General features: G+C 37.4%; 2 protein-coding genes across 4 annotated transcripts in view; one reads left to right on the top strand and one right to left on the bottom strand.

The window, feature by feature from the left end:
* Positions 1-308: 308 nt before the first annotated feature.
* Positions 309-25,605, top strand: rock1 (Rho-associated protein kinase). 2 transcript variants are annotated; one of them, XM_012694434.4, is made up of 13 exons: positions 309-940; positions 2,350-4,278; positions 4,654-4,814; positions 5,634-5,843; positions 9,190-9,380; positions 10,015-10,189; positions 11,172-11,329; positions 11,877-12,078; positions 12,968-13,236; positions 14,954-15,108; positions 15,929-16,054; positions 18,827-19,034; positions 21,156-25,605. In XM_012694434.4, the coding sequence occupies exons 1-13, from the start codon at positions 763-765 to the stop codon at positions 21,250-21,252; spliced, it is 4,059 nt and encodes a 1,352-aa protein (XP_012549888.1). In that variant the 5' UTR covers positions 309-762; the 3' UTR covers positions 21,253-25,605. The 2 variants fall into 2 exon arrangements, with proteins under 2 accessions (XP_012549888.1, NP_001188507.1); NM_001201578.1 differs by lacking the exon at positions 21,156-25,605 and having other exon boundaries at positions 763-940; positions 18,827-19,155.
* The window catches only part of LOC101740655 (villin-like protein quail), a 30,190-nt gene continuing 28,180 nt past the window's right edge, over positions 24,690-26,699 (bottom strand). For both annotated transcript variants that reach the window (XM_038010746.2, XM_038010745.2), the window contains exon 16: positions 24,690-26,631. In XM_038010746.2, coding sequence (XP_037866674.1) covers positions 26,518-26,631 — 114 coding nt within the window. In that variant the 3' untranslated portion in view covers positions 24,690-26,517. The remainder of the gene's footprint in view (positions 26,632-26,699) is intronic.

The following is a 26,699-nucleotide window of genomic DNA, read 5'->3' on the forward strand; positions in this document are numbered from 1 at the left end:
TCCATACCATCAGTTATAAAACTTAATTATTATCAATTATAGTTTTGTCTATGATTAATAGAATATAGTCAAATCGTTGTTACATTCGAGAAATCGACTGAATGTCCCAATCTCAAATTTGTAGAATAAATGAAAAACAATTGATCTGAGATATTTTAAGTAAAGGTCGTTAGTATTTCATACGATAAAGAGTACCACTATTAACACTCTTTTTACTTTTAGTAAATTTTTTTCTAGTGGCCTGATTGCTTTGAATCGGGTTAATTAACTGAAACAATAGGTACCCAAAGCCAAATAAAAAAAGCAGTGACCATTAGTTTGAACCTAACTTCAGATTATTGTTCGATCATGATCATAGTACATCCATCAAAAATTAAGCTCGAATTGCTCATTTTACGTTATTTTTTTATATTGTGCCAACTGTAAACGTAAATAAGTGTTTATTAGTAGTTAGAAATTATTATATGGTAATCAATGAATTCTACATGACGTTTGTGTTTGTAAATGTGCATATGCTTTGTTGTGAGAACCACCTTTATCTTCTGTCATTCTATGCCGTAAGCAACTGAAATTTTCGATAATGAAACACAAGTTGCCAATCGAATGTTAGGTTATTGAATAGACGAATGCAAACGAAGCGAAAAATAATTCTAATTTATTGATATGTCGTGAGTAAACTAGTGATCATATTCGGAGAAGCAATTGGGAGAATGTATTGTAGTGTTTAGCCTTAGTGGCCACAGAGATCAAGAACACAACAGGATGGAAGTGAAGGATGAGGATCGCATGAGGCGTCTTCATGCGTTGGAGGAACGTTTGTGTGACCCCCGTTCCACCGGTAATGTGGACTGTCTACTGGATACCGTCACTGCGCTCGTGTCCGATTGTGACCATCCAGCTATTCGTCGCATGAAAAACGTCGAAGCCTACACTAGTAGATGTAAGTAAACAATGCCATAAAATACTGAACTATTGAAAAAATATTTGGATTTATCAAATAGGTACCTTTGGCAACATCACTGTATGTGTTCATTAGTGAACTTTTGTTTATAGTTTATATAGATATTTATCTAATGATTAAAAAGATAACAATGCAAGGCAATCAGACTTGAAGTAAGTTTTATCAGTTTCATAATAATGTGAGTATATCATTTTACATGCCAGCATGCATTAGATGGCATCTGAAAGGGTTAAGGTACTTTTATAATAAAAAATAATAATTGAATCTACACTAATAAAGGTTGTAAAATCTAATTGGAAAAAAAGGGAATCCTATAAACCTATTTGATTTATTCATAAATTATGGCAATTTACTGATTATTCATAATTAAACTATAAATCAGAATTTTAAAAAATCTAAAAATAACAATCATGATGGTGCTTAAAGTAAGCAATAAAGACAAATTACTAGATAATTAAACTTATAACAGGTTGGGAACAAATATTAATAGTAATCAAAATACTAATAATAGAGGGTTTGCAATAATGAGACTAGGCAGTGAAAGATTAATGATATTTTTATTTTATTTTGTTTAGTAACATCTTGAATTTGTATTGATTGAATATTGAATTTTTTTTACTCAGTCTGAATTTTTTAAATATCAATTTATATTTCAAAGAATGTATACAGAGGAGTAGATGCATAATAGGAACATGTTCTACAGTTGATCTCTCTTATACATGTAGGCATGCAGTATGCACCTACTCAAAATGTCTTTTAATTTTATTTTACAATTACATCATCATCTGATTTAAAAAAAAACATCAGATTTATAAAATGATGCGCAATATTGTTATATCAGACTATGGTAACAATTGATGATTGTAGGTCCACCATCAATATCTTGTGTTTTTGTTTTTTTGAAAATAGATGGAAAGATAATTCAATATATGGATTTACCCTTACTTAAGTTTTTTTACATTAATGATATCACCAATTAATAAATGAATTAACAATATCATAATTTGCATTATCACCATAATATAAGTAACTAGTTTTGATGAAATTTGAACCTTATTACTAGCTTTTACAACAATAGAAAATTACCATAATCTAGACGACAACATTTACTATGTTACTATAGTTGGATGGTACTTTTCATGTTAATACCTTGCAGTATAATGTGATGGCAGCTGGTAGCCGCTCCTGTATTTTCCAATTTGGAATCATCTTATATTCTGTAATGTTAAAACAGGAAAATCTTAATTTCTGGAACATGATTTAATACTATTGTGTTGACTCACCAGCATTACTATCAGCTTTTGTTTATGGGAAGAGTTCCAATGTAGGGGCTCCAATATTTGGAATAAAAAAATAAATAAGTGACAAATAACTTTTTGTTGTTGTAGATGAAGAGTTTTCTTCAGAAATTATTAATCTGCGAATGAAGGCAGCTGATTTCCATTTAATTAAAGTGATTGGACGAGGGGCATTTGGTGAAGTACAACTAGTCAGACAAAAGTCTACCAACCATGTTTATGCCATGAAACTTCTTAGTAAAGTAGAAATGATTAAGAGGTCAGACTCCACATTCTTTTGGGAAGAAAGGCACATTATGGCCCATGCCAACTCGGACTGGATACTAAAATTACATTTTGCATTTCAAGATCATAAATATCTTTATATGGTTATGGATTATATGCCTGGTGGTGATCTTGTCAGTCTAATGTCGAACTATGACATACCAGAGAAATGGGCAAAATTCTACACAATGGAGATTGTTCTTGCTCTGGATGTTATTCATGGCATGGGATTTGTCCATAGAGATGTAAAACCAGACAATATGTTGATAGATAAACATGGCCATTTAAAACTAGCCGATTTTGGTACTTGTATGAGAATGGGACTGGATGGTTTAGTTCGAGCAAGCAATGCTGTGGGAACTCCTGATTATATATCTCCTGAAGTTCTGCAGTCACAAAATGGTGAAGGAGTATATGGGCGTGAGTGCGATTGGTGGGCAGTAGGAATATTTTTGTACGAAATGCTTATTGGTGACCCTCCTTTTTATGCTGATAGTTTAGTGGGCACGTATGGTAAAATTATGGATCACAGGAATTCTTTACAGTTTCCTGATGATGTTGAGATCTCAAAAGAAGCAAAGTCTCTAATTAGAGGACTTTTAACTGATAGAACTAAAAGATTAGGTAGAAACAGTGTGGATGAAATTAAACAGCATCCATTTTTTATAAATGATCAATGGAGTTTTGAAAATCTGAGGGATTCTGTACCTCCTGTGGTGCCTGAACTCTCCAGTGATGATGATACTAGGAACTTTGATGATATTGAAAAATCAGATGCACTTGATGAATCCTTTCCTGTACCAAAAGCATTTGTTGGTAATCATTTGCCATTTGTTGGTTTCACTTATAATGGTGATTACCAATTGTGCACTCGCCAAAAGAAAGCAAATGACGTAGTAGACACAATATCTAATAATCATATCAACAATGATGGATCTGAAGCCATATATCAACTAGAGAAACTGCTCGAAAGAGAAAGAGATGGCAAACGTAAACTAGAAGATACTCAAGCTGCCCTATGTGCTCAGCTCGAAGAACTATCACAGAGAGAACTACGCAATAAAAAAATAATTTCTGAAAGCGATAAAGAGGTTGCATTACTGAGACATGATCTTAAAGAAATTCAACGGATAGCTGAACTGGAAGTAGAATCTAGACGAAAGGCTGAAGCTAATCTCAATGAGGCAAAACGCCGTCTTGAAGAGGAACAAACCAAGAGAACGAAAGAAATGAGTAATTTACACATATACAACGAAAAAATTAACGCATTAGAAAAACAGCTCGAAGAATTGCGAGAGAAACTAAAACAAGAGTCTGAAGCAGCAGCCAAATCTAGGAAGCAAGCTGCCGAGCTATCGGCTGCCCAGGCCGCCGCCGCAGCTGTCAACGACGGCACGGTAACCAGCTTGCGGGCTCAACGTGATGCTCTCGAACGAGAGAGAAGTATTTTATCAGAGGAACTGAGCGAAGTTAAGGCAGCTAGACAACGTTCGGAAGCGGCGGTCACAGAGGCCACCTGCAGACTCAATGCGGCTCATGCAGAATTGGAGCGCACTTCGACACGATTATCTCAAATGATCGCTGATAACAGACAATTAACAGAACGTGTATCTTCACTAGAGAAGGAATGCACTTCATTATCTCATGAGTTAAGATCAGCGCAACATTTATATCAACAAGAGTTGCGTGCACATCAGGACACGCAACGATCTCAGCTTCTCTCTAAACAAGAAGCCAACTTGGAACTAGTCAAGAGTGAGTATTAATAATCTAAAGCATTCTTACTTAAATGTATAAAATACTTCCATGCCATATTCCTTATCATGTTGAACTAGCTAAATTGCGCGTCTCATTGAACGATACAAACCAAACATTTGAAATCTTCATATTTTTGCATGCATCAGGAACATTGGAAAAAATATTGAAAGGTATAGTTCAGTTTGCTAATATACTATATTTACTGTGTGTTCTGTGACTAGAAGCATCAATTCCAAAATCACGATTCCTCTAGTTTGATTAAAACAATTACGATTTTATCGATCATATTAAAATGGATCGAGGTATTATAACCTGTTAATTATTTCTTAACGATGAATGAAAAATAAACTTAAATTTACGTCACGGTAATAGCCCTGCAAACTAAGCTGAACGAAGAAAAGACTGCCAGACAACGGTCGGAATCAGCTTGTCAAGAGAAAGACCGACAGATGTCGATGCTCAGCGTTGATTACAGACAGATGCAGCAGAGACTCCAGAAACTAGAGGGCGAACATCGGCAAGAAAGCGAAAAGGTACTATTTTATTAATACGCTTTTATTAGCTTCAGACGTATGTATGTTTGTAACGAAATCTTTGAACATGATTTTGACCCCCCCTTCAAAACGTCGGATTAACTCGAAATTTGGTATACTTATTAAGAATCGATGACAATTCAATATTAAAAAAAACTGCAAAAAAATATATGAAAAAATTGAATTTCAACTAAAAAATAGAGAATTAAAAATAGTATAAGAAGAGATGATTTTATTGTAAAAAAAGCGTGGGGTGCATGGTATCAGTAGTTATAAATATTTTATGAACAGATATGTGTAGAAGGGCTATTTTGATAATATTCTGAAAAGCACCCCATGCTTTTTTTACCAAATAAAATCATTTTTTCTTACACTATTTTTAATTCAAATCTATTAAAAGTTATTTTCAATTTTTTCTATTTGAAAGCGTATTTAGTTAGTTTTTTTAAACTATTATTTACTAGCTGACCCCTCAATCGATAGATAAAAGACCTAAACTTTTGTATAAAATAAACTTAGAACAAACAAAAGGAATCCGTCCGACGGGGAACACATCAAACGGAAAACAAAATTGTTATTTTTATTTAATTCCGAGCATTTTCATACTTAACTATCTTTTAAACCTTCTCTGGACTTCCACAAATAATTCAAGACCAAAATTAACCAAATCGGTCCAGCCGTTCTCGAGTTTTAGCGAGACTAACGAAAAGCAATTCATTTTTATATGTATAGATTTTTTGTGTTCAAAATTTTTTTTACTATCATTCTTGTTTAAACTGTCGTTTGCTCTGAAATATAATTGCCGGGGCTCTTCTGCAGGTATGCGGGCTGGTCGCGTCGCTAGAGCAGGAGCGCGCGGCTCGACTGGCGGCGTCGGGCGAGGTGTCGGCGGCGGAGGCGGCGGCCCGCACCGCGCTCGCCGAGCGGGACGCGCGCGCCCGCGACCTGCACGCCGTGCGCGCCGCGCTGCACGACGCCTCCGAGAAACTAGCCGCCGCCAGCGCAGAGCGGGACATGTACTACGCCAGGGTAACGACACCGATACTATATAATCAATCATCGAGATATATAATCAGGAGTTCCCATAGCATTGCTTGCTCGAACTAAACCATCCAGTCCCATTCTCATACAAGTACCAAAATCGGCTGGCTTTAAATGGCCATGTTTATCTATCAACATATTGTCTGGTTTTACATCTCTATGGACAGATGGGCTGTGAGCTCGTCCACCCATCTAAGCAATTAAAAAAACTTAGTAGAGACCCTATTACCAATAAATTATCTGGGGCTTCTATCAAATACGCTGTGATAAACGTTCTTCGGTTCTTGATAAACATAATCTTCTTTATAAACATTATACATAATATTGTGTAATTGATATGTGTTTAACATATAGATATCATTGCCAAGACGGGTCTACGGATGAAAGCAAGATTATTGAACTTTAGCTTCGCCGTTTCATTTATGCACAATACAGAAATGTAACGATTAAGAATAAAACTTTAGTGGTACGTTTACAGTTTTGAAACCCAACCTCTGCCACGAGAGGCGCACATGATACTACTGAGCCACCCACCGGCACAGTAAACATTTTCACATTATATTTACTTTGAAAATATTCGTAAAGTAAATTGATCGCTTCTGTGTTTACTACTGCGAATTCTTAAAGTCTGTACCGTTCACAGACACGTCAAGTCAATAAAATTACTATTGTACAAGTTTTTTTTTTAAATAATATATTTGGAATATTGTTTCGGAATATCATACCGTGATTGCGGTTGGTCGAAAAACCTTTGAAAATGTTGTGGAGCTATATGATTCGGTACTAAATATATTTTTGGAGTAACTAAGGCTAACACAACAACGTCCCCTCTTCAATGATTTGACAAATTGATGACGGTTTATGTTAAATGCCTTCAGCTTATTTATTTACAATCTAATTGTACCACATAACTACACTCATATGATTTAGAAACACCAAGATTAGAAAGCTTATATTCGGCTATTGCTTATAGTTTAGTGACAAAAAAACTTCCTCAATATTATTCGGTAGTTTGAGTTAAATTTAAATCGGAGAGATTTGCAGTCATATTATAAAAAAAAAGTTAGTTATAAAATCAATTAAGTGAAAATGGAACCTCATGAATTTGTGGGTAAATAGACAAAAAGCGTTCTATTACAAGTAATTGTCACGGCATTCAGTGACAAACTTCCGTTATTTCTAGTTATGACGCCGTATAAGTTTCATAAATCACAGAATAGCGTTTTCATAATTAAAAAAAACATGCCGACGGCATCGCTGACGTTAAACTTGACCTTTACTTCAGAGATGAACGTAGAAAAATGTATCACGTTTAATTGTTTTTAAGTATAATAATAGATAAACATACAGACATATATTATTTGATAATTACAATTGTTTGTGTATATCGCAGAATTGAGTGAAAATCCGTGACCTAGATGGCAACAACAAAACGTAAAATGCGAGCTATGATTACCGTTTCTATTAAAATAAAATATAAACGAACTACGTTTCTTGTGAATTAATCATAATCTCATCGCGCCGAAATAGACTGTCCTCCAGCATTACGACACAGTGACTCATTGTAGACAAGCCAGCACACACATACACATCGGCGCACACAATTTGCCTTATACGTGGTACCTGCGCCTGAGACGACCCCAAGTAAACAAACACTCGATTACGTATGCGGTGGTTTTTCTTCTATTTCATGCCTCACGTACATACTGTTTATTAATATGTGATTTTCTCAATTAAAATACAAGTTCATTAATGATTCACGGAATACGACCGTCAAACTTTTTCCGTGTATTACGATGTCATTGAGCGAGGAGCTTAGTGTTTGAATAACTGTTACACGTTTTTAAATATGAGGATAAAATAGTAGAGGAACGCACGAGATTCCATAGCGAATGACAATAAAAATAAATACGTTATCAAATCGCAACAGCCACACCGGCTGTCTCAAAGTACACTCACATAAATTAATACATTATTATTATTGGTCTGCACCGTGCCGTGGTATGTTTCCAGATAGAATAATATGATAAACACATTATGATATCGTGTTCTCGTACCGCTTGTTTCACGATTTGCCAAACTATGAAAATTATTCTTCGCCGACCTTGATATTTACAACGGTCTTTTGAGACGGTTTCTACGGATTGAACTCTTGTTTAAATCTATCGTACGCCGTTCTTAATTAATAAGTTTGTCTTTAAAACTTTAAAAGCGTTGTAGTTTTTCACAATCACAAAGATCTCGTGATGTTAGCGTAAACGAAGTGGATTGTATAAAAAAAAATTATGCTTATACAATTATTGTTCGTAATCTCCACTTAGATTCGTTTCCTAGAAAAACAAAGAAGCCTCCTTCAACAATGAGCCGATAAATGTTCTTAGAATTAAAATATATCAATGCAGTATCGTGTTGTGACTTGGCATTTATGTGAAATCTGGTATTTCAAGGCTTTCTTGATTGATTGATTGAAAATTCTTTATTGCATAAAAATATTGTATAAAGGCGAACTTAACGTTATGCAGAAACTCTCTTCCAGTTAACCCTCGTTGATGAAATAAGAGATTGAAGAAGTGCGTAGCTGTGATAAAGTTAATACATGGCGATAATTTAAAGAATTATAGTAGACATGATTGAAAATAAACACTAAGTTGTAATTACACTACCAAAATAAACACATAAATACACACATACAAATACATAGATAAGAAATACATATCAAATAAAATAAATTGTATAAACCACAACACACTACAAAACAATCAAGCAATTTGTGTTTTGAAAAAGAGACCATGTATCATCTTTTTGGTCGTGCGATAATCATTAAATCGAGAAACAATAATAATGGTCGGGGTTGAATTTGGTGCAACACAGTTACAATAGTGTCTTTACGTTTAAACGTTAATGCTTAACAAACACGGGCCGTGGCAATGAAAACATAACTATAAAACAGTAGCGTTATGACCGCGACCGTCGGGAATGTTGCGTCGCATTAATTTAATTTCCTGGTCATCATCAGCCACTCTAATAATGTTGTGGAATGAAATGCGCCTCCGCTTATCTTATTTACGATTAATGTTTTACAAACATTCACGACTGGCGGTGACTTATGAACGTGTGACGTGAAGCTTATTATTTGATAATTGAATCTCATCTCGAGTGACCATTAAATGATTTTAATAGCTCGTTAAATGTCTCAAGATGGTTTATACTTTATAACGTGTACGATATTCTCGATAATTGGCTTTTATTAGGTAATTGTTAAAGTTAGTCTTGACTTTATGAATAAAAAAATATATTTATCGATCATGCCTTGAAGTGAAATTGTTTTTTACAGAGTGAAGAGTTGCGCTCTCAGTTGGAGAATGAGCAACATTACTGCCATGTGTATAGAAGTCAGGTCAATGAGATCCGCACTCAGGTGGAGGAGAGTTCTCGCGCTGCCCGGGACCTCGAACAAGAAAGATCCAGCTTGTTGCATCAACTACAGCTCGCCATTGCTAGGGCCGACTCTGAGGCTATTGCAAGGTTAGAAGCACACCAAACGATCAGAACTGTTTTTTGTGATTAAATTGATAATTCATCATAGTAATATTCAATTTAGTAGTATTAGGTATCATTCTATATATCAGAATCCCGCGCAACACTACTACAAAATTAGACTTATTATTTTGAAGGGTTACAGGCAAGTATAAGATACAGTTTACAGTACAAATACAGTAGCTCACAGTTAAGATACAGTTTGAAGGCTATCTGCATGGTTTACTTGGTTCCAACGGTTAAATTAAACCAAAGAATAAATACTTAAATCTAATTAAAAACTATTATTCTAATTGATTTTTGCCTGGTAAATCAAATTCGACCATAATCACAGCACCTAAAAATTTTAATTCATTTTCATATTACATGAATTTTATGCTGTTTTGTTATTGATATTATCAAGTAAAAAATATTTACAACACAAAAAAGAATATTGACATACAGTCATAAATGGTAAAACAGTCAGTAACAAAAATGGTACTTAACTATTTTATCTTTGCTTATTTATAATTTAAATATTTGAAACTAGTGATGTAGTAGCAGTGAGTTTAATTCTCAAAATTATATCTAAATTACAAACCGACTCACTTGCGTTGTTATTATAACAATTATTATGTTACAGATCGATAGCGGAAGAGACAGTTGGTGAACTGGAGAAGGAGAAGACAATGAAAGAGTTAGAGATGCGGGAAGCTGTGTCCCAGCATCGCGCCGAGCTGGCGGCCCGCGACAACATGCTGCAGGGCCTGCGGGACCGGGACCACGAGAACCGCGCCACCATCGACCTGCAGCGGAAGGTACCCTCAATCTTGGCCGCTCGAACCAAAATCTACTCAACTCCAATAAACATAGAGCTTATTCTCATCAATCATAATCTGAACGAATAAACCAACTGAAATGATGTATACTTTACTGGTGGCATGAATTCATTTAGTATTGAGTTAGGTTGAGGATACAATGTTTCCAGTAAATTTGATAAAGAAATTGTTATGGGTTAATTTCGCGTTTTACCTGTTCGTTGCTGTGTAATTTTATTGTAATGTTTTGTTAAGTCTGTGTATTAATACTTGTGTTAATAATTATATTGTTTTAAAACTCTAAATTTAGACAATTTGATAGGATTGCTCGCAAATAGAGTAGTGTGGAACATTGACCATCCCATCACAAATAGAGTAATCCCTCAGAGCTAAGAGAACGACTGACTTCAATAAGCAATGACTTTAATGGTTGAGCCCTGCTGGTGTTAAGTAAGTTTCTGCAGCCCGGACACATCATAAGTGAATACTGACACTGCCCATCGCCCACATCGAGGCTGGTCCAAGTCTTAATGTCATTATAATTTATATACCTGCTTAAAATTTTGTTAAAGCCCTTAAATTCGACAATGGTAAAAAAAATAATGTTAGCAGCCTCACTGGGTACTCTACTGACATGTAATTTGAACGAAAGATTAAGAGTACTCAAATTAACCTCAATTGCAGAAAGATGATAATATGCCAAAAGGAAATTTGAAAAATCATATTTGCGCATAATTTTCTGGTAAAGTACTTACTGGACATGAAAGAAAGTGTTGTAAAAAAGGTTACATTAGTCTGGGGTCTAGTTGTAGTGACAAGTCTAAAAAAGATGGAATCTTCTCTCCTCATGTGGAAGACTTCAAAAAGCAATTGATATTCCCTGTGTTGAAACAACTCGATGCCCTTTTGGAGACTTGTAATAATTTTGTGATAAGTTTAAATAGTTTAGAATGGATGGCTAGACGCGCGTTGTTGTGGGCAGGAGGTGGACGAGCTCCGGCGCAGCGGCACGGCGCTGGCGGAGCGCGTGGCGTCGCTGCAGCGGCTGCAGGACGAGCTGGACCGACTCAACAAGAAGCTCAACTCTGAGATCATGCTCAAGCAGCAGGCGGTCAACAAGCTCGCCGAGATCATGAACAGGTGACGTAGCCCCTGGGACCTCGGGGGCATATAAGACATGTATTTCAAATATAATAAATTTTATTGAATACTTGACAATATTCGTTGGGCCTTAAACGTTAACTGAATATTGTTTTTCCATTATGAGCAGAGGATAAAATTTATTAACATGTTAAATTTATTAATATTTCTAAGTCGTCGTGGCCTTGACGATAAGTCGTCCGGTGCATTCGTATGTAGCGAAGCATCGGTGGAATCCCGCCGGCAGGTACCAATTTTTCCAATGAAATACGTACTTAACAGATGCTCACGATTGACTTCCATGGTCAAGGAATAACATCCTGTAATAAAAATAAAACCCGAAAAATTATAATTTACGTAATTAGTGGTGGCAGGGCGTCTTGTGAGTCCTTGACCTTACAACTCATGTCTCAAGGTGGGTGGCGGCATTTATGTTGTAGATGTGTATGGGCTCCGGTAACCACTTAACACCAGATGGGTCGTGAGCTCGTCCACCAATCGAAGCAATAAAGAAATACAATTGAAAATGTAATTAATTTATTAACAGGAAAGACATGAACCCGACTGCGGGCAAGAACAAGAGCAAGATGTCGGTCCGGAAGGACAAGGATTACCGCAAGCTGCAGCAAGAGCTGACCCGGGAGAAGGAGAAGTTCGACCAGCACATCTCGAAGCTGCAGCGGGACCTGCAGGACTGTCAGCAGCAGTTGCTGGACGAGCAGTCCACCAGGCTTAGACTTGCCATGGAGGTTAGAAAAGATAATATTACTTGTGGTAGGACCTGTTGTGAGTCCGCACGGGTAGGTACCACCACCCTGCCTATTTCAGCCGTGAAGCAGTAATGCGTTTCGGTTTGAAGAGTGGGGGCAGCCGTTGTAATTATACTTGAGACCTTAGAACTTATATCTCGAGGTGGGTGGCGGCATTTACGTTGTAGATGTGTATGGGCTCCAGTAACCACTTAACACCAGGCGGGCTGTGTGCTCGTCCACCCATCAACCAACAAAAAAAAAGTCCAATTGAAATTTTAACTGAGCACCATAAACTATTTAGGAACTGTGAGAAAAACTATTCAAAATTACTCGAGAAAGAATGTGTTCTAAGATTAAGAGTCAACTTATATGCCGGTTTTTTTATTTCGTTTCGACACGAGACTATTACAATAATGGACAAATTGATAGCATCAAAGGAACCAAGCATTCCTTTTTTAAAGTAATCAACAGATACATTTCCTAAAGGCTATTTAAAATAAAGGTGAATGTATTCGTTACATTTTCTAACAGACACATTTTCTAACAAATTGTTCACTGTTACATTTTTTTTATTGCTTAGATGGGTCAACGAACTGGCAGCCCACCTGGTGTTATGTGGTTACTGGAGTCCATAGGTATCTAAAACGTAAATGCCGCCCACTTTGAGATATAAGTTCTAAGGTCTCAGCTTAGTTGCAACGGCTACACCACCCTTCAAACCGAAACGCATTACTGCTACATGGCAGAAATAGACAGGTTGTAGTACCTACCCGTGCGGACTCACAAGAGGTCCTACCAGCAGTAAATAAGATATCTAGTACAGTACAATATAGTGCAGATTTAACGCCAGTTCTGTGTATTGAAGTGGTTAACATAACATTTCCAGGTTGACAGCAAAGACGCTGAGATCGAGCAGCTGAAGGAGAAGCTCGCCGCGCTCACCAGCGAGACGGCGTCGCAGTCGTCGGCCGACGCGGAGGACGGCGAGAACGAGCAGATCCTCGAAGGCTGGCTCTCGGTGCCGTTCAAGCAGAACATACGCAGGCACGGCTGGAAGAAGCAGTACGTCGTCGTTTCCTCCAAGAAGATCATCTTCTACAACTCTGAGAACGATAAACAGAATACCACAGATCCCGTCATGATCTTGGATTTGAGGTTTGTGACCTTTTGATGTAGATTACTGATTTTCGCTTTAAACTCTGCAGCTGGAAGCAGAGAGTGAGTGCTATACTTAGTCTGGCCATAAATACTGTTACAAAGGAAAACAAAAAAAATCTATGGCAAATAACATTTATTACTTTTACAGTGTGTTAGTTTAATACATAAATATAAAACAATTTAAAGTGTAAAAAGTTTATTCGAAGTGGTCTCCATTGGCTGCAATACAGTACTTTAAACGTTGAGGCCAGTTATCAATAGAAGCACGCACTCTTTCCATGGGAAAAATTTTCACTGCCAATCGTACGGATTGTTTTAAAGACTCCAAATTATCATTGCGTTTGGAGCAAGCCGTACTTTCTAAAACTGACCATAAATCATAATCCAGCGGATTAAGATCGGGACTAGATGACGGCCAGTCTTCAGCTCTGATGAAGTCCGAAACGTTCGTTTCCAACCAAGACTGCGTAGACTGAGCTTTATGACCTGGCGCCGAGTCTTGTTGGAAGGACCATTCTTGATTATTTAACATGGTGTTGTTAAGGGGCTTCACTACCTGCTCAAGAATGGTATCTTGATACACTTGTGCCGATGTTTTGATACATTTTTCACAAAAGTATGGCTCAGTCACTCCTTCATAGCTAATACCCCACCAAACCATCATTGAAGTCGGATAGTGCCCGCGTTGCACTTTGTCGACTAATTGGGAAGCTTCCTTAGAGCTTTGAGCATAAATACGGCCATTTTGTTTGTTAAAATGTTGCTCAATTGTAAAAAATTTCTAATCCATAAACAAAATTTTTCTATGACCTACCTTTGCGTACCGCTTCAGTAGTTGTTTCGATTTTACCACCCTTTTCTCTTTTAAATTATCAGTTAAGAAATGACCAGTACGTCTCTTATAGGCTGCAAGTCCTAAGTCATCTTTTAAAATACGCGACATGGTTCTAGGTGCTATCTTCATCTCCCGAGATAAAATCTTTTGCTTTCGGATAGGATTTCTTCGAATTCTTTCCCTTACTGCTTTGACCACCTTTTTCGTACGAACACTACGTGGACGGCCAGATCTTTTTCTGTCACAAACAGAGGAGGTGTCATTGCACCCATTAATAGCCCGGTACACAAACATTTTACTAATACCAAGGGTATGGAGAGTTTAAAAAATTGCATTTGGCTCCATACCTACTTTGTGTAATGCAATCACAGCGATTCGGTTCTCTTTATCACCCCACTCCATTTTAATATCGCAAAATATTGTACAATGTATTGGCGCCAAAATGAGAAAACCCAACGAGCAATCATCATATAAACACGTCAGATTCCAAATTGAAATGTAATATTTTTTTTATTTTTAATTGTAACAGTATTTATGGCCAGACTAAGTATATATAGAGAATATATAACATCTCACGATCTGGTCTCCGTGCGTATTTTTTTTCTTGTCATTAATAATATAAATAAGGAATAAAATCGTTTTTCCAAAACAAACAAATAATAGACTAAATATCATTAAATAGATGCTAAATAACTAGGTCATGATTTTTACATAACCCCTAAGAGCAATTTAAATTTAAAAAAATAATGGTTTTGTCAATTCAGTCTGCCTCTCTTGTGGGAGTTGTAGCTATTAAGATTGGATGTAGAGAATTTACCCCATCCAAGAGCTATTCCATGCAGTTAATGGTATCATAAGGAATAAACCTCTTTTCCGCAGCAAGGTGTTCCACGTGCGCTCCGTGACGCAGGGCGACGTGATCCGCGCCGACGCGAAGGACATCCCGCGGATCTTCCAGCTGCTGTACGCGGGCGAGGGGGAGGCGCGCCGCCCCGACCAGCAGGACCAGCCGCAGGACTCCACCGACCATCAAGGTGCGCAATACCGCACACTCAGTTATAATCAGTGGTCGCAGTAGGTAGATTTTATATACTTGCGTCATATGGACATGCCATTTTATCCATAATGAGTATTTTCTTAAAATGAAAAAAAAAAATTAATTCACATCGGATACAATTTCTATATTTATGAGATAAAGTAACAAAAAGCCCTGTCTAAGTTTTGTCTCATACTGACAAGCGTCATTTCTAATTCAACAGAAAGGGACAAAATACGGTGTAACTATTCCAAGGTGTTATTGTATAAAATAAAATACTGATTTCTTTCACCATTAGCTAGCACTGGTAGCGTAGATTAATATTATTAATACATTTTTCACCTTAAACACAGATTCAAGTTAATTTCAAAATTCCGGAACAAATATCACAATACATATGAAGTTCCGGTATTTTGGAGGCATATCCATATTATCCTCTACGTTTGACGTCAACGACCTTAAATCACTTTGCCTACTCCGACCTCTAGTTATAATACTATTTATTTGTCTGTTCATCTTGTAGGGGAATGTTATCAGTTATAAGCGACATACGTTAGTCAATCGGTGGTTAACGTACAGAGATCCACCGTGGTTGCTGACGCGATTAAACATTTGATTATACGTAGGGTTTTATTGACCGCTCCAATGAGGGTTCCGGAGGACTACGCACAACGCACAATAAAGACCTTTGCAAAATGTATTTTTAATCCAAATTTTTAAGCGGTATTATGTCAGGAATCGCCACACCTACTATACGTCTTCGTCTGTCTGTCTGTGAGGACGACGGAGATTGTTCATTTTTGCTGCGTTTATTGCAGGCAACACGGTGCAGCACAAAGGCCACGACCTGGTGAGCATCACGTACCACATCCCGACGGCGTGCGAGGTGTGCACGCGGCCGCTGTGGCACATGTTCCGGCCGCCGCAGGCCTACGAGTGTCGCCGTGAGTACTCCGACAACCTTCCTACTGGAGCCCGCGCTCTCATCCGCATTTGTGTCTGTTTTTTTTGTGTGCCATAGATGAGTGGACAAGCTCACAGCCCACCTGGTGTGAAGTGGTTACTGGAGCCCATAGACATCTACAACGTAAATGCGCCACCCACCTTGAGATATAAGTTCTAAGGTCTGAGTATAGTTGCAACGACTGCCCCACAATTCAAACCGAAACGCATTACTGCTTCACGGCTGAAATAGGCGGGGTGGTGGTACCTACCCGCGCGGACTCACAAGAGGTCCTACCACCAGTACAGCTTTTTTTATCAGCAGTTACAAATGAGGTAGTTTTATAATTTCGAGCTACCGTCATTGTAGCAAAATAAGTATTAGTATACTTTAGTTATAATGCGAATGTTATTTGATTTCCTGGACGTTTTCTTTAAGGACTTTTATGAATCGTTAAATTAAAACATCCACATATTTTTCTTATAATTTGCCTACTTACTTTTTGCTGCCTTTGATAAAAGATTTTTTTTTAAACCAAATTTAAGCTTAAAATTTTAGAAATAGCTTTAAATGGTTATGTTGTTACATGAAATTAAGACAATAGTAATTAGACTTCTGAGTTTAACACGTTTGACGTTTAAGAACGTGTTTTTTTTATGATGCGTAAGCCGGAATGCACGAGAACATGAAAAAGAAGATTTTTACCGCCGAAAATAAAATAAAAAAATAATAAGTGTATAACTTATAACTGTGTAAGCCGCTGCAACAATAAAACTCCTATTGTTTCGATTGAGGTGTTAATTATGAGTGAATCCAAAACACTATTTCACGCGAAATAAAGAAGGGACTCGATTTGGACTTTTTTTTTATTCCTTCAAACCGAAACGCATTACTGCTTCACGGCAGAAATAGGCGGGGTGGTGATACCTACCGGCGCGGGCTCACAAGAGGTCCTACCGCCAGTAATTACGCAAATTATAATTTTGCGGGTTTGATTTTCATTACACGATTCTTTAAGGCAAAGCCACACTTTAAAGTCACATCAATCACAGACAAAATGACGGAAAATCGCCTTAGATGGTATGGCAATTTTTTTTTTTTTTTTTTTTTTTATTGCCCTTGTAGGCAGACTAGCATACGGCCCACCTGATGGTGAGTGGTTACCGTCGCCCATGGACTTCAGCAATGCCAGGGGCAGAGCCAAGCCGCTGCCTACCGCTTAATACTCTCCACAAGCCTCGTTTGAAGAAGGACATGTCATAGCGCTCGGGAAACACCGTGGAGGGGAGCTCATTCCATAGCCGGATGGTACGTGGCAAAAAAGACCTCTGGAAACGCACTGTGGATGACCGCAGTGGCTCCAGGTAGTATGGATGAACTCTACTCCGGTGGCGGGCGGTGCGATGGTAAAAACGAGATGCCGGTATCATCTCGAACAATTCCTCAGAGCACTCCCCATGGAACATACGGTACAAAATACAGAGGGAACCGAAGTCCCTCCGCAGACCCAGAGGTTCCAAACGATCCGTGAGACCGGGATTATCGACAATCCGAACGGCCCTCCTCTGTATGGAGTCAAATGGAAGAAGCTGGTATTTGGGAGCCCCGGCCCAGAGATGGGAGCAGTACTCCACGCGAGGCCGGACTTGTGCTTTATAAAGCAAAAGCCTTTGTCCAGGCGTGAAGTACCGCTTCGCTCTGTTGAGGACTCCCAGCATTTTGGACGCCAACTTGGCTTTGCCTTCCAAATGACTCCGAAACTGGACATCGCTCGAAATGTCGACCCCAAGTATCCCAATACTCTCGGAAGGTTGCAGGGATACTCCTTGGAATTGCGGTGCCATGACAAAGGGGTCCTTCTTCGCAGTGAACGCGCAAACTTGTGTCTTTAACGGGTTGAATTGAACCAAGTTCAATTCACCCCATTTGGAGACTCGCCCCAGAGAGTTCTCCACTTCAGACACAAGTTTTGATCGTCTCTCTTGCACCACGCTCCGAGAGAGACTCTGATGGCCGATATATCGCGCATCCCCCGTGCTGTCATCCGCATAGCAATGCATGCCATCAATAGACAGCATGTCATTGATATACAGGATGAAAAGCGTGGGGGAGAGCACCGAACCTTGTGGAACGCCAGCGTTAATGGTCATGGTATCAGAACAGTCTCCGTCTACAACGACCGTGATGCTCCGCCCATCCAAAAAGCTAGCGATCCACTTGCAGAGACCCTCGGGGATTCCGTAAGATGGTAGCTTCGACAGAAGTGCCCTATGCCAGACCCTGTCGAAGGCCTTCGCAATATCAAGGCTCACAGCAAGAGCCTCGCCCTTGCTCTCCAAGGCTTCAGCCCACCTGTGAGTAAGGTATACAAGAAGATCGCCAGCTGAGCGACCGTGACGGAAACCGTACTGTCGGTCACTGATCAGCTGGCGATCCTCCAGATACTTCAGGAGTTGTATATTAATTATTCGCTCCATCACCTTGGAAAGCAAGGAAGTTATCGCGATAGGCCATATCATGAGACGGGACGAAGATCATGTGGTGAAGGTCGCATTGGGCTTGCCAGAACAAAAGATAGGTAGAGGCCGCCCGCCATCGACCTGGTCACACATCGAAAGAGACTTTAAGAAAGCCCAATTGCCAAAACCGACAACCCAGGACAGATCAGCCTGGCGCCGTAGAGTAAGGAGACCCGACCCCAGATAACGGGAACAGGGACGGATAGTAGTAGTAGTAGATTTTGATTACACGATGTGAATGTGACTCGTTGCAGGGTGTCGGATGAAGATCCACGCGGAGCACCTGACGGAGGGCGAGGGCGTGGCGGCGTGCAAGCTGCACGCGGACCGCGCGCGCGAGCTGCTGCTGCTGGCGCCCGCCGCGCCCGAGCAGCGCCGCTGGGTGGCCCGCCTGGCGCGCCGCGTGCAGCGACACGGCTACCGCGCCGCGCACCACAACCACGACCATCGCCTCTCGCCCAGGTATGCACGCACGCCCCCCACACATACTCGTACTACCTATGCACATACAAAAGGACCATGCCCATTTTCTTTGGGCGTTTGGGCCCCTAAAAAAAGTCGTGTCATGATGGTTTTAACTTAATTTGAAAGAAAAAGAAATATCGTTTCATATTCAGAAAACGTTTTTTATATTCTCACCCAGTTCTAAGAGAAATCCGGTTTTTTTTGCAGCTAATATGAAGTTGTTAATTGTTTTCATCGAAAACAATAATCGCTCCCATAATTAGTTACAGTGTGAAATAAGTTAATTGTGGTTAATTTTGCTAGAAATAAGCCCTTATGTACATTTTATTATTATTAGTATATCCTCATAATAATAATAAAATCAAAGTGGTTTCTGAGAATGGACTTCGTTGACCCTTCTTTCGGAAATGAAAATCCGGAAGCCGGCAACGATATTCGCCGCACACGGGCCACCGGCCACTACAACAAAACGCATATTTCCTGTAATTTTCATACATTTTATATGTAGCATGTGACGGCCATCGGCGTCAACCGTGTGCGGCGAGTCTATGTATAATGTATGAAAATTACAGGAAATATGCGTTTTGTGGTTGTGATCGGTGGCCCGTGTGCGGCCTTACCTTTCCCCAATGTACAGATACACTTGCTTCTACTGTGTTACTAAGTTGTATTGAAGTCATTAGTGCGACCAAGTTTTAGCTGTATTTCTTATACATGGGGCCTATGAAATCAAAGGCAGCTAAACGCCAAAAGGGATTAACTATGGCAGTAATATTCTCATTCTTTATAAATTTGCTTTAAAATAAAGAATATCGTAGCTACCCGAACAAAGTTATTTCAGTTTCTCAAACCGGGAGTGTTGCTAACATTGGCCCTAGCAAGAGCAGTACTTCGATGGATCAGAAGGATCCGTAATGACGTGTTTAGGGCCGATTTTTGTAGTTTGATTTTATAGGCCTCACATGTTCTATACTTACACTTATACTTCATACAACTCTTACATGTAACACACTCACACTCTCACTCTGTCACTAACACTCACACTCAAACTCTCGCTATCGTTGTCACAATAAAAGAGAGCCATTGATATTATGTTGTTATTGTTATTAACTACTAGTGTTAGCAATTCCGTTTTTTAAATAGTTACGTTTATCCAACAAATCTGTTGTAAACATTAACAGTTATAAAATAATAGATTACTAATACTTAATTACTTTATTAAATTTTTTTTTATTGCTTGGATGGGTGGACGATTTCACAGCCCACCTGGTGTTAATTGGTTACTGGAGCCAATAGACATCTACAACGTAAATGCGCCACCCACCTTGAGATATAAGTTCTAAGGTCTCAACTATAGTTACAACGGCTGCCCCACCCTTCAAACCCAAACGCATTACTGCTTCACGGCAGAAGTAGGCAGGGTGGTGGCGCCTACCCGTGCGGACTCACATGAGGTCCTACCACAGCGTAGGTAGGCAGCGGCTTGGCTCTGCCTCTGGCATTGCTGACGTCCATGAACGACGGTGACCATTTACCCTCAGGTGTACCGTATGCTTGTCTGCCTACAAAGGCAATAAAAAAAAAGTCGAAATTCGACTATAATTAATTGAAGTTATAAGATTGTACACTATTATGATTCTATTTTCAAAGATTATTATACTTCTATAATCACAAATCTCGCCAAGACTACACTATAGAAAAATATTAATAAAGACAAACAATATTTAATCTATTCTCAATTTGACCACAGACATCAAGAACAAAAGTGACAATAAATAAATAGTATGCATGCGTGTACGCGTCAAATACATGGTAGTGTGTGTAATGTTTTTTTATTGATTTAATGTACTTTTTAGGCATAATTTAAAAAAATATTAACATTCTGCTTCTCTATTTTGTCTATAAGTGTAGGAAATTTCATACTCCTCCGTCAGCGCAATTTTTGTAAAAAGGGATACAAAGTTTTTCCTTCACGTATTAATTAGAACTTATATCTCAAGGTGGGTGGCGCATTTACGTTGTAGATGTCTATGGGCTCCAGTAACCACTTGACACCAGGTGAGCTGTGAGCTCGTCCACCCATCTAAGCAATGAAAAAAAAAAGTGTGTACATTGCAGGGACTCTATGCGCTCGAACCTGAAGTCGGCCGCGCACCTGAACGTGTCCCAGCGCAGCTCCACGCTGCCCGCCAACGCGTCCATGCAGCGGCAGTGACGTCACCCGCCCCGCCGGACGCGGCGCCATCTAAGGAATTGATTTATCGGCTTGTTTCGTCGCGATTACGGTTTTTTTTATACTAACATTTTTGGGTATTTTAGTTTAGAGAAAATGTTACGTTCTGTTTGAAATGCGCTTTAAATCGAAGTTCCACTGGAGGAAACGTTGCAAAATCGTTTTTGATCTGGCTGACGTTAGGAATTTATATTGAATCTTTGATATTTTGTACCTACCATGATCCGTTGTATAAAAGTAGCTAGTCTTAAAAATTAAAGTTAGGTCGAAAAATTTTTTTTAATTCTAAATTATATCAGCGTAACAGCTGTGATAGTTATTGAAAATGTTGATATTTTGTACTTATTAAAGTTTACCGTTGATCCAGCGGTCACCCCTCAATTGTATAGGAAAGACATTAATTTAAATAATTTTCTAAATCGCACGGGCAAATACGGTGGTGCTATATTTCGAACTGTGTCTGCAACAAGGAATTCATCGCGCCTCTGCCGGTGTGCTTTTAAGCTTTACATAATTGTATTCACAAAATTTCGGGACTGTTGTAAGTTTACACTAACATAAGACAAAAAAAGAACTCCAGTAATGCTGATTTTTACAATCGTTTAGGTCATTGGGAACTAGAACGATTAGAATAATTCATTTTTCAAATTTCAAACTCCCCACTATAAACAATATAATCATTTTTGGATTGTTTTTATATATTTGCATTTCACATAAATTATACAATTGTTTGTAATGAAGATTATCGGTATCGGAAAATTAATTTACCAGACATCATTTATTTTATGGATGAGTTATTTCGCATCTTTGTTATCGGCTTGATAGGAAAACGGTATCTGAAGTCGTACCCTTTAGCTGTGAATTTAAAAAAAAAACAATTACAGGTATTCTACAGCCGCTAAGATCCGACTACACAGTTCAATGAACTGTAGTCGGACAAAATAAATTTGAGCAATTATTGCATTGTTTTTCACCATTAAATACTTTTTGTTTTTTATATTACCTCTCTCTTGCTTATCATTGATTATAGTTTAATTTATATGTTGTATTAAACTGAACAGGGATATTAAGACAAATAAATGTTAATAATAATAATATGTAATACTATAATTAGAGTTTGTGTTAATAGTTAATGACGACAACTGCGTCTGAAATCTAGATACATTTATTTTTTAAAAGCCGTATAATGTTTTGTGTATTCCGAATTGCCTAAATAAATGTAATTTTTTTAATTTAAAATACTAACTACTACAGTTACTACTATGAGGGACCCATAAAATTTAGAATAAGTTCATTGTATACATTGTCCCTTAAGCATTTTCAGATGAACGAATAAACGGTGCCATACATTTTTAATATTCCGAACTGAGCCGTCATGAATATTTTGCTCAAACGAGATAGTACTTTAAAATTTAAATTCAGCGTGATACTTAATTTGTTTAAGATTCTCTTTGTGGGCTTCCTTATTGGATCAGTTGTTTGTGTATTCTAAAATACGAAACCGATGTAATATAAACGTTTCAAGCCTAAAGCGAATGTGATGCGTAGGTTATCAAAACTAAGCTTCGGCCTATTGTTAGGTGAATGTTGCGTCTATAGGTCTGAGTAAATTTAAATTATTCGAAAGCAATAATTCGAGTGTCTTATAAATAAATGCTCTATGATTTTGATACTCTATTTTTGTCCTTTTGAAGGTGGTGCCAAAATATTTGACGTTTGGTTCCAATATATATATACATATATACGATGCGTGTTGCTTGATGTTGTACAGCTCTCGGATAATTCTCATTAGTATTGTTATTGAAATATCAACACCAACGTTATTTAGCTTAAAGCTCACGTTTTCTAGAAACACCAACGGGCCTTGTTACATGAAAATATAAGTTGTGATTTGAAAGTACAAAATATAGAGGGGAGTTGAAGAACTGAAGTGCGGTGGGGAGGGTGGGTGCAGTCTCGTGACGTCACAAGCCGCGTGACGTCACGCGCGAGGCAGAACACCCGCGGTGCTAGAGGGATGTGTCTCCAGAACATTGTTACTGCTTTTTCTTGTTGAACTTAACAATTCTGTGCCTACAGTTATAGTGCAGTATAATAGTGCAAATGTCCAATTTCGTCCCGGATGAATTTATTAAACAAAAATGATTCATAAAAAACGGTTCTTATCTGGAGACAGATAAAGATGGATATCTAAAAATACAGTACAAATTTGGATCATGTCTCGTTTATAAATTCGTTTAGGACAAAATTCTTATAGACAAAGGGTACAGAAATCGTAAAATGCTCCGTACGATGATCGGTCTGCACACTGTTTACATTCCTTCAACGAAATCTATGTTGAATTTTGTTTACTTTAGTTTATAGAATGACTCGAGTACGTTAACAGTTGCTTGTTCAGAAATCGCTTCACGTTTTTTTTTTTCTATTATATAGTAGAGTAAGTTTGAAACAATCTCCATCGTTCACGTACTGACACACGAATTTCAAATTATGTACTTAAGTGTTTTGATAAATTGAAATTCATCGTAGGTTTACGCTTATTTTTTGAATGCATTTTTTTAATAATACTTTTTTTTTTTTAAATTAGGGCAGCTATTGCATTGTTCGCGTTATTTCATTCCATAATTATTGTGTCGTCTTTTTTTTTTTTTTTGTGGTCAACGAGTTCGGAAATGGTTCTTTTTTTTGTTGCCAAAGAAATTTTTTTGAAATTTCGATTTTAACAAAATGAAGCAGTTTGTTGTGTTCGAATGATTAAATTACATGTTATTCATTTTGCTTGTCATTAAATTAATGCAGATAATAGTTGTTATTTCATTACTTATGCATAATTAATTATATGAGCATTTTTAAAATATGACATTTTCCGGGAGTATTTTTGTTGTTTGTTGACGCGAAACTGTTAAAGCGAATCTAGAAATACTCCCGTTTGTCTTTAACGATTAACACTAATGGACAATGTAAAGTCATCATGTAAATTATTTATATTAATAATATTATAATTGAATTGCATCATTCATTATCGTAACGTTTATTTATCATGCTAATGTTATAAGTTCCTAACTAGCTAGCTTTTCATTTGTAAAGAAGCCGCGTTAGGCCCATCGCTGGCTTAGTTTCGGCAACAGTTCAATTAGTCTGTAATAGTGCCGGGGCCTCTGCAAGTCTGTGACGCGCGGACTTGTCTATGGTCGGAATGCAATACGGAGGAACCACGTGCCTTAGAGCTGCGGCCCGATCCCATATCATTTAGACTAACTTGTGTATCAATAATAAATTCAAAATGTACATAATGTTTTGAAATAAATCAATATTTTATGGATTTATTAAGGATTTTGTATATTGTAAAGATTATTAATTTTATCATAAAATTAATGCCTAGCAAATAAGTGCTACATTTGTGGAAAAAATAAATAACATTTAAAAAACATAATTGTTTAATTTTCAACATTTTCATTTATTACATAATCATATTAAGTAATGAATTATTTATTCTAATACAATGCGATTGCAAAAAATATTCATAGAAGATTATTTTAAAGATATTATATAAAGATATATACAGTAAAAATCGGTTATAACGACATCGAAGGGACTGCTCATATTCAGTCGTAAAAACCGATAGTCGTAACAACCGGTGATGCTTAATGTGTATCGTGCAAGCAGAAACAAATCGATAGGCAATTATTGGAAAAATATATTTATTCAATTTTTTGTAATTCACGTTGGATTTTAATTAATGTATCGTCATCGCTCTTTCCAAATGGTTAAAATTGTCGAGTGTGATACACCATATTCCTTTGTTAAGTCTTTGTTTGAAATTCCGCCCTCTAGCTTGGATATAATACGCGATTTTTCATCAATATTAATTTGTTTTCTGTTTCTTTGCGACATTTTGAAAGTTTCACGAATAACTCCACAAAGTTTTGGTGTCTTGTGTATAGATATGAAACAAACTAACTGAAGAGATATGAAGAAGCGGGCTTTGACTACCGCATGCACGTGTTTTGTTTCTAAGAATTAGGAAAGACCCTACACTAAACTAAATCCTATTGTTTTCTTTCCTGATTTTAAAAGCCATTGAAGACAAATGTGGATACCTATTCAAATTGTTTACAATACAGCTTAGCCGGTCGTTCTAACAGATCTAATTCTCCGAAATATTAGTTAAATGTGGTCGTTTTATGAGGTATGTCGTTATTACCAATGTCGTAGAAAGCAATATTTTTAATAAGGCGGTCATATGGCATTCAGCCGGGACCTTTGTTCTAGGTTATTATAACCGGCATGTTGTATTAAACGATGTCGCAGTAAACGGTTTTGACTGTATATATATATTATAATAAATGTTTACATTCTCAATGCGTAGGTAGTTTTAGGAAAAATAAATATTTAAACAATACATTTGTTGTCGTTACAGTAATATTCGAATAAATTAAAACGTGTTGAAGAAATTGTACATTCTATAACGTGCTGTTCATTACAATGAAGTTTGCAATCAGTAATTAAAAATATTAAAAAAAAGATTGTAATTTGATTTTGTTAAAATTACTAAAACGAGTATGTATAACATACAATAAAATTAGATAATTATATAAAATTTTCTGTAATGCCTTTAATAATATTTATTTAATGATAATATGATTATTGGATGATCTTATAAACAATATGTTAAACAACCCCTGAAAGATAAAAGGTAATATTGGAATAAATTAGATCCCATAGCGTCACGTCCTAATAGCAAGCGGTGGTTATAGTGCCTAATAATTTGTAAACTGTGTGTTGTATGTGATAGGAATCTTTTAAAAAAAAAAAATTATCGCCCTTGTAAGTAGACGAGCCCACCTGATGGTGAGTGGTTACCGTCGCCCATGGACTTCAGCAATGCCAAGGGCAAAGCCAAGCCGCTGCCTACCGCAAAATTAAAAATTGATAAAATATTTAATGAAAATTGTTTGGAAAATTGGAGGTTTGCTGTGGTTCACGAGACGTAGATATTATTAAAGAAAAACTAAAGCAATCTCGCGTTTACATCGCGTTCATTGTAAGGAAAATCTAAAATGAATGCGAGATTATAACTTAGATTTAAATAAATAAAAATGACTTCTTATTAGTATTCTTCTAAATTCACCCTTCTAACCTTTAGCAGAAGGGCGCGAAGATACATTACAAGCGAAATGAAGCATTTCTAACTTGGAACTAGATTATAGTCAGAAACGATATTTAAAATTGAATTAGTTGGGATATTTAAAATAAGCCAACAGCTTTCTTTAGATCCTTCTGCTTCCATCCAGGCAGTGTTCGGAATTCGCTGTAGGGCATGCCAAATGTTGCTACGAAGTCATCGTGAGTTAGGTACAACTGGAAAATATTGAAGAAATTAAGTTTGTTTTCAATTATCAGAAATTTAAGATAAATTTGTGGAGCTA

The sequence above is a fragment of the Bombyx mori genome, chromosome 4 (assembly GCF_030269925.1).
Source record: "Bombyx mori chromosome 4, ASM3026992v2".
NCBI classification, from domain to species: Eukaryota; Metazoa; Arthropoda; class Insecta; order Lepidoptera; family Bombycidae; genus Bombyx; species Bombyx mori.